Raw genomic sequence first — 12,704 nt, 5'->3', positions numbered from 1 at the left:
ACCCCCTTCAGTTTACTGTTAGGGGTTAACAGTTTAGGACCAAGGACCAGATGTTTGAAAGAAGGCCCGGAGTCAGAATTATAATGAATTGAAGAAAAGTTTTACTGAAGATAGTTTGCAGTTTCCTCAGCAGAAGTCGGCTTCAAGACTCACACAGGAGTTCGTAGGCCGCCCCGCTTACAGTTACAAAGATCACAGCAGTTATACCCTTCACCAAGGTCTAAGCTACGTCCTTGCTTCAAGTTAAATTATTCTCATTGGCTAAAAAATATAAACATAGTAATTTTCCACACATATATACAGACTGAAGCATATCTCCATCGATTATGCAGCTGACATTCGGACCCTGAAGTTATAGGCATGTCGTGACTTTCCTGGTCGCAGATTTGGGTTGCTGGGCACCAACATGTCCAGAACAACAACTCAGTCAATCTCCAATCATGCCAGTGGTTCCTTAACCTGTAACCAAGAAGACTAACACACACACACTGACACAGCTTTTCCAAGGTTGGATTTGGCCAGACTCTAACTATAAACAGGAGAGTCCTCTCAAAACATCAAGATAATGCGTTCTTTCTCTCAAGGAGAGCTACACTTTAGTCTAACTGGAAAGTAAGGCTTTACCAAAGAAATGGTCCCTTAAACTATTGGCTTCAATGACCCCTATATGTTTTAACACGTTGAAGACCTTTCTCAAACACAAAACAAGTCCCTATTTCATTTCTGGAAGCCGGGCTAAATAAGCAAGCACTGTTACTGCATTCAGATATCAAATACAGACATTAGAGAATACATGAAAAGAACATTTCAGTAATCACACTGGTAACTTCTATAACAAAGTAAAATCTCCAGAGAAGTCATTCAACTCATTTGATATTTAGAAGGAAAAATATTGATTAATACCTTGATTATAATCACTCATTACAAATACATTGAAGCAGCAGTGGATTCCAATCCACCCCCGTTAGGACTTGTATGGCTTCTCCTGTTTATTTAAGGCAGTTTACATGTTCATAAAGTGATCAAGCTTTTTTCCCCTTCATAACTATACTTTTATTCTGCTTTATAATTCTGTTTTATTGTTTACATTATTTTAAATGTCCATTTTTACTTTATCATCTTTATTTGTATTGTCTGTAGGGGGCTTGCAGAAAGAAATATAAACTTTTATTAAGTAGGCTACATATTTATTAAGAACATGGAATTTCGCAAATGCTTCTCTCCTTCCTCAAGCACAAAACATCTCCCCAAAACGACTCAGTCATTCGTCCATTCAATACAACACAATCTTCCCCCAGAGGATTGTCCGCTGATTTGTGATCATCAGGGGGCAGTGCCCATAATCTGACAAATAAAAAAATAAAAAAATCAATCAATAAATAAATTAATCATTTAGGGACTGCTCGTTTTTTATTTAAGGGGCTAACGGAGGAGTTTTGAGATCTAGTCAAAATAGACTTGACCCTCCCTTCGCCAGCAATACATTTTTCTATGACCCTCCAAAATGATTGTGAAAAAAGGCATGACCCTCCCCGATAATTTATTGATTACTTCTGTACTGGTTTGCGCAAAGATGATCAGATAGCCATTGTTTTGTTTTGTTTTTTACAACCATGACAAACGACTACGCCCGTTTCACACATAGCCTACTCCGTGTGCAGTGCGTAACTGATCCGCGGCTGTACCACAAACACATACTCACTATTTGTATTTCAAATCCAGAAGTTATCAGCAACTTTTATTAAAAAAAAGTTTTGGCAGCATTGCGATTCTCTTTGTACACATATACACTCTTTAATAGACGTTTAAACACAATTTAAACAACGTATTATTCAATGCTACTTCTATATATATTTATATATTAAGTTGCTCAAGCAAGTGGTAAAATATATTAAATTAAAACTTAAAATTGACAAAAAATAGCCGACTCTCGTGCCTTTTCTTTTGCATTTATCATCTGGTATGCTGCTTCCACGGCCAAGGACAAGAGCAGGCTGCAGCGTATCATCCGCTCTGCGGAGAGGGTGATTGGTTGCAATCTGCCCTCCCTTGGGGACTTGTACTCCTCTAGGGTGCTGAGGCGTGTGAAGAAGATTGTGGCAGACCCCTCCCACCCTGGAAATTCCCTATTCCAGCTACTCCCCTCTGGCAGAAGGCTGAGGGCCGTTAGGACAAGCACCTCACGCCATAAAAACAGTTTTTTCCCTTCTGCCACTGGCCTTTTCAATAAGGCACGGATCCCTCATTGTCACTGAAATTATAAACTTTTTGACTCAATGCTGTAGTGTGCACTTGCTTGCATCGATGCCTTAAAAGGTATTTCTTGGTGCTTTTTTGTGCTCCTATATCTTGTACTATATGGTATATGTTGTATGTTATATGTAGGCACCCTCCTGCCAAAGTAAATTCCTTGTCTGTATAAACATTCAGGGCGAATAAATGATAAATGATTTCTGATTCTGATTCTGATTTAAATTTTAATACAATAAATCTTGCATGTCACAAAGAACTTGTTTTGCTGAAATTTTGCTGTTTTCATGAATACAAAAGTTGGGTGACCCTCCCCCTAGACTAAAAAAAGTTGGGTGACCCTCCCCTCAACAAAGAATAAAAAGACATGACCCTCCCCTATTTTCCTCCGGTGGTCCATCTCATAAATACAAATGGTCCCTTAGAGTGTAAAGCTGCATAAAAATGTATCATACATATCATACAGATACATTTATTAACAAAGACATTTAAAATAATACTTGCCCAAGATGATCCTTGGTGTCGTCCACCCACAGCCAGACACCTTCATTGCGGCTATCAGTCAGACCAATCCAATATAATGTTTGTGCGGCAATAATGTGAATTTGGTTTGCAAGAAGTTTCTACAATAGAAAGTTCTGTCATGAAACTGTCGGCGCAGACTAATAGGTCCTTAACTATTAGCCTGCGCCAATCTCACATCATTCTCAATAGGGCACAGCTGATTGATTACTCCTGTATCAGTAGCCAATAATCTTGCTGCTCAACCTTCAAATACTTGGTTAGCATTTGTCTTAGCAGTGCAGTGCACTTTCAGAAACCCTCCACCTTCCCCAGCTCCACCTGTATAGATCTGCTACGGGTAATTCATGTACACTATATTGTACAGCAGCAGCATGTCTTACTTGCTCACAGCAGCGTGGAGTGTATTGGCAGTAGCAAGTCCCGTACTTACTCTTCAGCAGCAATAACCAACAGCGTAGCAGATTTATTCAGCCAAGACAAAATATATCAACTCTGTTCAATATCATGCCAAACATTCCTAGTTGTCAAGACTGACAGAGATTATTTCATCTACAGCTTGTTTCATTTAAGTTCAATGTACATCTTTCATCTTAAATGAAATGTTCTAATGATTTCATATTATATATCTATACCTGTTCCTCCTTGCTGTTGATGATGACCAGGTCTCCACCCAGATCCTGGCAGCGTTCTCTGCTGCTGTCCCAGTCCATGGTATCATTGGAGAAAACATAGAATCTGCCCTTGTCCTGGACCCACTTCGCAGGGAAATCTTGCGGGACAGTTTTTAAATGTTTAATATCAGTGCCCTAAACTACATTTTGAATTATTCAATATAGTGTGGGGTACAAAACTGTTCTGTGTAACAGTGTACTTTTATTTTATTCGGACTTATTATGCAGCTGACTCTACATGTCTGAAAATATTCCAGTGTTTATTAAAATATTTGATGTATGTTTCTAATGTGTTTATACATAAGAGCATAAGTAATAAATTGACTTGCTTTTTTTTGAACACTGCTGTACTTTGGACCTGTTTTCCATGTCCTTGTGAAAGATCTGTTTGATTTGAGCATTGTCGTCAACATCTAACATAAAAACAAAGAAAATTAAAAATGTTAATCTGAATAAACATACTGTTTTATGTAAAAAGAGAGAATGTGGAGTTTGTCTACCTGAATAAGAGCAGTGTGTTACTGGTTCACAACTCAAAAGCTGTTCTGGGCCATTGCTGTAATCTGTAATACAAATAAGATCACATATAACATTGCAGATTTCGTATTACAATATATTTACATTTAACTATTTTGAACTTCTATGTAGAAGTTGTATAAAAATGCATTAGAGTTAGAAGACTGTGTCACGCATGCTATTTGACTTTAAAACAATTGATTTGAGTTGTCTAAATTAGAGTTTTTTACCCACAGTTTAGAGACTAAATGAATAACAAAAGGTTTTTTTATAGGCTCATAAAACTTTGTGTAGTCAATAGGAAAAACCATTACAAAACAATTTATTGCCATAGAACAGAAAATAATATTGTAAAAATCCATTATTATCTGAACAAAGAGTGGAATAAACACAAATCATTTCAATGTGTTGTGTGAAAATATATACACTACCAGTCCAAAATTTTGGATTGGTATGGTTTTTGATGTTTTTAAAATAAGTCTCTTCTGTTCACATAGGCTGCATTTATTTGATAAAAAAAAAAAAAAAAACAGCAATATTGTGAAATATTATTACACTTTAAAAGAGCTGTTTTCTATGTGAATATATAGTAAAGCGATGCTCAAGAAACATTTATCATTATTATCAATGTTGAAAACAGTTGTGTACATTTTTTTTTCAGGATTCTTTGATTAATAGAAAGTTCAAAAGAACCGCATTTATCTAAAATAGAATCTTAACATCATACATGTCTTTACTGTAACTTTTGATCAAATTAATTCATCCTTGATGAATAAAAGTATTGATTTCTTTTATTTCTTTCCCCCAAAATATAAAATAGAAATTCTTATAAATGCTGTTCTTTTGAACTTTCTATTCATCAAAGAATCCTGAAATAAAAATGTAAATAGACACATAGAAAACAATTCTTTTAAATTATAATAATATTTCACAAAATTACTGTTTTTTTTTTTTTTGTTTGTTTTTTTTAATCAAATAAATAAAGCCTTGGTGAGCAGAAGAGACTTCTTTCAAAAACATTAACAATCTTACCAATCCTTTTTTACACAAATTAAAACTATCCCTCAACTTTCATTCAAATTTTGCCACAAATACATTTTTTATCAAAGTGAGTGTACTTGTTCACTAAGGAGATAATAGTGTCAGTGAAGAACATGTTTGGGTAACACTTTACAATAAGGTTTCATTAGTTAACATTAGATAATGCACTAACTAACGTGAAATAACAATGACCAATACATTTGTTACAGTATTTATTAATCTTTGTTAATGTTAGTTAATACAAATACAGCTGTTCATTGTTTATTAATGTTAGTTCTCAGTGCATTAACTAATGTTAACAAATACAACATTTGATTTTAATAATGTATTTGTAAATGTTGAAATTAACATTGAATGCTGTAGAAGTATTGTTCATTCTTCATGTTAACTGAAGTTGTTAACTAATATTAACTAATGAAACCTTATTGTAAAGTGTTACCCATGTTTGAAATGAATCATGTGAGGAAAATATAGCTAGATTGTTGCAATTGTAAAAAAATAAATAAATAAATAAATACTACTGCTACTACAACTCATAATAATAATAATAATATGCAATGCATGTAGTCAACATACATTCTGCAATGTAATGTGTACATGTAACATGAGGATACTCACACAGATAAGCCAACGCTGCATTCGCCAGCAGAGACAGCAAGAGGAGAACAGAGAGAAGAACTACCATACAGACACCATCTCTCTTATCATTGACACACTCCTTTTCTGAAAATACATTATTAGTAGAGAAATTAATAGCCTTTGAAATAAATAAGTAAATAAACAAATCTCTCTTATCAGCATATATATATATATATATATATATATATATATATATATATATATATATATTAAAAATAATATAAATCAATAAAATAAAAGTTAAAGTAAAATGAAGCTGCTGAAACAATTAATTTGCAAAAATGAAGTTGCGAAATAGCACTTACTTTTATATTCATGAGCTGGTCTTGAGATGGTTCTCGGAATAGTGTTGGAATAAATAGCTTCAGGCATCTTCTGCAAGTAAAGAAATGAGAACTGAAGAGAGGATCTGGTAAATTCTGGCTGGGGGTTAGTAGTCATAGATATATATCTATGGTTAGTAGTGATGTTTCCTGCCATCATTTCCTGTCACTTGGTTATTAGTTGTTGGGGGCATCAAACAATGACTGATAAAAGATTATCTGTGGTCAATTCTTGAACGCTCGCTTTTTGTGTTTCATGCCATTTATGGTTTTCCCTCATTGTTGGAATCTTAATTCCATATTGATGTAATATGCTACATTAGATAGAAACATGCTAAAGCGTTACTTTTTCATCCCTTTCTTACTGAACTGTAGGTCTCTTGCTGTACACAGTGCACGCATGATGGTGATAAAGCAGCAGCAAGCACAGACCTTTAGACAAACAAAAAACACTCATCAATACATGTCACATATTTAGTCATTGTTAGTTTAGTTTCATTCTATGAGTTTGTTTATCATCCGTCACCTGTTTCCTTTGTTTAAGTTTACCGCTCTTATCAGTTACCACAGTATTTAATTTGATCATCACACCTGTTACTCTTTAGTTCATCATCATTGCCTACTTAAGTTGTCAGTTCATTGTCAGCTATTGTTTGTGTGTAGACACGCTGTTACACTGTGTTGGATTATCTGAGTTTATTATTTTATTAAATACCTTTCACTCTCAGAAAATAAAGTACATAATTGTACCTTTAGGGGTACAATGGCTTGTCACTGGGGCTGTACCCTCAAGGGCACAATATTGTACCTTAATCTTTAAAATAAACGGTACATATATGTACCTTTTAATGCCTTTTGACCCTCAAAAAGGTACATATATGTACATTGAGGTCCATTAATAAGCCCTATGGGGTACGTTAGTGTAGATTGTACCTTGGGGGACAGAAATGGACTGTACCCCTATTTCTGACAGTGTTGGATTGGAACTTTTGATGACATGTTGGTTACTTGCCAACATATCCAGTTGTTTAGATAATGGTTATTACTGTAAGTATGAGGGACTTTTGTCGGTTCATTTGGATCTTGGCATTCTTATTGTAAAGAGGACTAGAAACAGACTGTACCTAATTGTGTTTTCACTGTTTTCTCTGTTGTGTTTGTATTGGTTCACTCTCAGAAAAAAAGGTACAAAAGCTGTCACTGGGACAGTACCCTTCCATAGGTACTAATATGTACACGTTTGGTACCAATATGTACCTTTGAGGGACTTATATGCACTCTTTAGGTACAAAGGTGTACCTTTTGAAAAGGTACCGCCACAGTGACAGCTTTTGTACCTTTTTTTTCTGAGAGTGTTGGAATAAAAACAACTGATCACAAAAAGATAAATGAATGAATAAATGAATAATAATAAAAAAAAATAGTTCCCACTTATATATCTTAGTAAAATATACTTGATTAAATATTTTTTTAATGAATTTGACTGTGGTGGGCATAATAAAAAATGCTTTACACTGTAAAAAAAATATGATCAATAATTTATGACAACATATGTTTTTACAATTGCTTTAACTCATCAATTTAAGCCAGTTTAATGTAATTCAAGTTAAAATGACGGGGGTACAATGGTGTTTCATGTATTCAGAGTTGTTTACAGTGTTAAAGAGATAGATTCTCATGCTAAACATGGGCAAAGTTTTAAAAAAATATTTTGGACGAATAACGGAGAATTTCTATGCTGAAAATCTTACTTCCGGGTTGGTACAAGTTTCGGCTGTTTTTTTTTAGATCGTGGATCTAATGACGTAGATCAGAGTGCAACTCCTTATCTCTATGCTCCTTATATGAGCATTTCTCTCGGAAAAGCGCGCCCGCGCACACGTCGACCAGAGGAGAGCGAGACCGCGCACATCAACGCGCTTCAACAGGAAATCATCGGCAGCGCTGCATAGGATTTGTTCAAGAATGTCTCCAAAAAAGTGTGTATTTGGATGTGAGGGAAAGCTTACCGTGTCCAGCTTTCCAAAGAACCCAGTGTTACAGGAACAGTGGATGCAGTTTGTTTTTCCGGGGCAGCAATGGAGTGTAGGAAGTGCGGTTGTGTGTTCTGGTCGTTTCAGTGACGAATGTTTTATTAACAAGGCTCAGGTCGACGCTGGATTTGCAAATCGTTTGCTATTAAAACGTGGAGCGGTCCCAGTGATAAAAGACCCCATTCATGTAAGTACAACTGGATCAGATTTCTGTCTTTTGCTGGAAATCAAGCACTACCGCTTGACTCTATAGCTCCGCCTCCAGGACCTCGGCTTTTTCCGGAGAGAATCGGAAAGCTGTATTTTTCTTTTCTAAATATAATAAAACTAAACACTTTTTTGAGATATTAAGGATGCACTACTACTCTATAGGTACTCAAGATTAACATGAGATTAGGTGAAACTGTGCATGTTATGTACCCTTTAAACATCAAAGTTGATTGTAAAATATAAGGCAACTTTTGCAGTTTACAAATGATGATTGCAATAAACATAGGCATTCCTCTATATTTTCGACTTGGTTTTCAATGAAAGCATGAACAAAATATAAAATAAAAGCATAAGATGTCCAGTAAATATGAATTTTGAAATATCAGTAACAATGTATTCCACAGGTCTTCCAACGAAGCGCAACTTTGCAAACATTAAAGGGATAGTTCACACAAAAATGAAAACTGTTATTAATTCCTCACCCTCATTTGTTCCAAACCCGCAAGACTTTCGTTCAAGTCTAAATGAAACCTGTTCATCATATAAAGCGATCAAGTCTCTTCTGAAAATGTTGACAAAACCGCTCAATTGATATGGATTATTTTTACGATTTCTTAATGACCCTTGTCAAAAGTGTCAAAGTAGTTGCGTAGCTGTCAATGGAGGGACAGAAATCTCTTAGATTTCATTAAAAAGATCTTCATTTGTGTTCCGAAGAAGAATGAATGTCTTACATGAGGCATGAGGGTGAATAATTAAAGAATTTTCATTTTTGGTGACCTATCCCTTTAAGCATAACACATGAGCAAAGTTTAGTGAGTCACTACCCAGGAGAATGGCTGCTGTAGTCAAAAAACAAGGGAGAACAAACTAAATATTAATAACTGATTACACTCCAGTCAATGTATGCTTTATTTCCTGTGATCTTTGTTTTTCTATGCCTTTTTTTGTGTGATACAATAAAACCCATATTTAATTATATGCTGGAGTTTGCCTTTCTTGCCAAATGTTGTCATTTTAATACTAAAGCCAAGTTTAGTGTTTTCTTTTTCCCAATATATCAAACTCCTCATATTTTGATTTAGTCGAACCTGAAGTGTCATTAAGAGGAAATATTGTGCAAATATCCCCTTCTGGACATCACTTTTGGCCACTTCTGTATATATTGCAAGTCCTTTTACTTGAAGATTGTTGGTTGATCCACCAGGGGGCAAAAGACATGTAGTAAGATATTCTAAACATCTTAGAACTGGAGACGGCCTCTAGAAAAAATGTTAAATAGAGGCTTTAAAAAAGATTAAAATGATATATTTGGCATACACATTATAAGCACACATGCATTAGTGCTATTTCCATTGTACTGTACATATTCACTCATGTCTTGCTGTAAAGAAAGTGCATAATATTTTAAAGACAATGACATATGTACAATTGGCCAGTGCATATAACAACAAAAAGAATGCAAATGTATTATTTATAAAGAGCTACACAGATTCTACAGTGTGATCCATAGGCTAGGCTATAAAATATAGGCCTACATGAACAGTGATATTGAAAGTCACGAAAGACGCCTTAGCATTGATCAAGAACATGGAATCTCACAAATGCTTCTTTCCTTTTTCAAGCAAGAAATATCTCCCCATTTTTCTCCTCTTAAATATCCATTTAAAACAGCACAGTCTTCACCCAAGGGATCATGTGTATCATAATCATCAGGAGGGAAGATCCACCATCTGACAGGACAAAATAAGTGTGTAAAAAATGTCAAAAATCCATATGACCTTTAAATAACTACCATCAAACCGAGGCCAATTAAAGCACATCGGATTTTGAAATAAAACGGGACTTACGAGAGGTTGCTGTTTAAGGGGGTGTTGTCCACCCATAGCCAGGTCCCCTCAGTCTGGCGGTCAGTCAGACCAATCCAGTGGAGCACCGATGCCTTAGAAATGACTGTTTGCTGAGCAAGAAATTCCTAAAAAAAGACATATGTCTCAAATATGACATTTAGCATGTACAGTGCAACCCAGGGAAAGTAGGCCTATAATTAGCAACCGAGTGTTTCATGCGGTTAATAAAGTGTTTTGCATGGGTTTTATACCTATGCACCTTCTCGATCAGAGTGGTTGCTGTCTCAAGTCAAAAGATACCCACCCTTAGGTTTCTAGAATATGTTGGTGCTTACAGTAGATATGACTCAGGTCCTTCCCTCAGTGTGAAAATTGTGATCGCAGAAAATTAGGTAGGCTAGATCATTCATTGTCCATGAAACTCTACAAGCAATGGTAGCTTTAACAAAACCACAAATTATTTCAATTCTAGTTCTCTATATGTACCTGCTCCTCACTGCTGTTGATGATGACCAGGTCTCCACCCAGATCCTGGCAGCGTTCTCTGCTGTTGTCCCAGTCCATGGTATCATTGGAGAAAACATAGAATCTGCCCTTGTCCTGGACCCACTTCTCTGGCAAACCTGAAGTGACAGGTTATTCTGTTTTTATTTATATGTGCAAAAATTCTCACTGAACAGCAGAATTAATAATTGTCCAATTTAAAGAAACATACAAACATGTACATCCAATAAACTTATATACAAAACATAAAAAATTGCTGTTAACTAGAACATACACAGAGAAAACACATAGTAGCACACATAATGATTATAAGGCCTTACACATGCCAAATATGTTGAATGGCCGTAATATGACATACCTTTATAAGTACAAGGGAGTGATGTCTTGTTAACTTCTGCGGTTGTGTTAGTGTATAGAAGAAATGTTAAAAAAAGTCAATCAATTCATTTAAATGATAAATGAATTAGATATGAAATAAATAATGGAATAAGAAAATGTGTTTTACAAACCTAGGTTTGAGTTGTTTGTCACTGGCTCACATCCCATTAACTGATTTGTGTCATTGGTGTAATCTGTGAAGCATAAAATAGTATTGAGAAACTGATACACAGTGCAAACACAACTGATACTCGGACACATGAGGATACTCACACAGGTAAGCCAAAACTGCATTTGCCAGCAGAGACAGGAAGAGGAGAACAGAGAGAAGAACTACCATACAGACACCATCTCTCTTTTCGTTGACACACTCCTTTTCTGAAAATACATTATTAGTAGAGAAATTAATAGTCTTTGAAATAAATAAGTAAATAAACAAAGCACTAGTTCTCTAAAGCATTTTCTGTCAGGCAGATCGCAGGTTATTTTGGCCAACCAAACACTGTCAACTCTCATTCCCAAAAGGGGGTCCCACAGGGTCATGTCATGAGCCCGTTGAAATAATCATCCTTGCACACAACTCCAGCTTCAACTCCTTCGTAAAGCTTGCCGAGAATGCATTTTAGCAAAGGAATTGCATTTTTGAAAATAATTTGGAGAGCAATATTCAATTCACATCATTAGAAAGAAAGAAAAAAAAGTGTATAGCCTAATATTCAACTATAATTGTATTACAAGATTTTTCATTCTGGAATTATTTTTGTAAAAAGGACATGAATTATGGAGTTGAAAGCAGCACAAAGTTTTATGACTTCTCAGATTTAAAACGTGAATGACGTTGAGTGTTAAACATGAAGAGAAAGAAAATCAATCAAATAACAGTTTTGACCTATGTTAAATGTTAAGGTCATAACACTGATGGAAATTACAAATCTAAACAATACCAATATATTAATTCTATGTACTTGCTGAAACATATTTATTCACATCTGATTTTCTAGGCACATTTCAAACTTACCCAGATTATATAAAATATAAATTAGGGTGGGGAAAAAAGCACTTACGTTGATCTTTCTCTGTTGATCTTGAATTGTGATTTTGAAAAGAATTTATGTAAATATTTTCAGGCATTTTGAGCCTACTGCTGATTTTCAAATAGAGAACTGCTCTGATTTGACTTGGTATATGAGGGGTTCAGCTGCTTTCATCATTTCCTGTCGTCATTTCCTGTCAGAAGGCTATTAGGTGTTGTTGGAGATTTTCCTTTGCCTCATGTAAAAGTCTGTATTGCTGTGTTAAATCAGCTCAAAGGGTCTGTGAGGATGGAAACGTACCTAACAAGCTCAGAGAGAAGATGTGTATAGGTGGTTGATAAGATGGTACTAAAAACATGTTAATTAAAAGTGATGGATGGCACTAGGACATTGCAGGTGCAGGGAATCATGTTACCTGAGATATTTTTTAAAAATGGGTGTGGCCAAAGACTTTTCCACCAATAAAGAGATGTCTCCGGGAAAGAGGATTCTAACGGTAACGAGATCTCAAGGCAGAGCAAAAAAGAAAAATATAGCTGATTGGCTACCTAGTGATGAGAAAAGGTATAAGACTATTGCAAGTCAGATGTACAGGTGTCTAGCTGGCATTTCACTTTGTTGCTTGTCAATAAAGTTAATTCTTCTGAGATCTGGAACTTCGACTCTGAGAAATTCTTTGAGACCCGATTTGAGGACTTTGAATTTGCCACAACAGTGTTTGGGATATACA

General features: G+C 35.3%; 1 protein-coding gene across 4 annotated transcripts; it reads right to left on the bottom strand.

The window, feature by feature from the left end:
• Positions 1–80: 80 nt before the first annotated feature.
• On the bottom strand, positions 81–12,347 carry LOC307167256 (C-type lectin domain family 17, member A-like). Of its 4 annotated transcripts, XM_079886243.1 has the most exons (13): positions 12,005–12,095; positions 11,214–11,318; positions 11,072–11,134; positions 10,921–10,956; positions 10,545–10,681; positions 10,059–10,183; positions 5,948–6,017; positions 5,622–5,726; positions 3,947–4,009; positions 3,776–3,859; positions 3,408–3,544; positions 2,755–2,873; positions 81–1,344 (listed from the first exon to the last, which is right to left on the bottom strand). In XM_079886243.1, the coding sequence occupies exons 1-8, from the start codon at positions 12,069–12,071 to the stop codon at positions 5,682–5,684; spliced, it is 648 nt and encodes a 215-aa protein (XP_079742369.1). In that variant the 5' UTR covers positions 12,072–12,095; the 3' UTR covers positions 81–1,344; positions 2,755–2,873; positions 3,408–3,544; positions 3,776–3,859; positions 3,947–4,009; positions 5,622–5,681. The 4 variants fall into 4 exon arrangements, with proteins under 4 accessions (XP_079742369.1, XP_079742368.1, XP_079742367.1 ...); XM_079886242.1 differs by lacking the exons at positions 81–1,344; positions 2,755–2,873; positions 3,408–3,544; ... (3 more) ...; positions 5,948–6,017; positions 12,005–12,095 and adding exons at positions 8,430–9,941; positions 12,275–12,347; XM_079886241.1 differs by lacking the exons at positions 81–1,344; positions 2,755–2,873; positions 3,408–3,544; ... (2 more) ...; positions 5,622–5,726; positions 5,948–6,017 and adding an exon at positions 8,430–9,941 and having other exon boundaries at positions 12,005–12,104.
• Between the last annotated feature and the right edge of the window lie 357 nt (positions 12,348–12,704).

Source organism: Squalius cephalus (genome assembly GCF_949319135.1).
Source record: "Squalius cephalus genome assembly, chromosome: 1".
NCBI lineage: Eukaryota > Metazoa > Chordata > Actinopteri > Cypriniformes > Leuciscidae > Squalius > Squalius cephalus.
The sequence above is the reverse complement of the archived record's forward strand: the minus strand, read 5'-3'. Positions and strand labels throughout refer to the sequence as shown.

Bases quoted from the DNA above. Each gene is read 5' to 3' on its own strand.
- LOC307167256 (XM_079886241.1), bottom strand. From the start codon at position 12,071: ATGCCTGAAAATATTTACATAAATTCTTTTCAAAATCACAATTCAAGA. The intron at 10,682-10,920 runs GTATGTCATATT...CTGTCACTTCAG, and splicing joins ACTCCCTTGTACTTATAAAG to GTTTGCCAGAGAAGTGGGTC. The intron at 10,184-10,544 runs GTACATATAGAG...GTCTTTTTTTAG, and splicing joins TCAACAGCAGTGAGGAGCAG to GAATTTCTTGCTCAGCAAAC.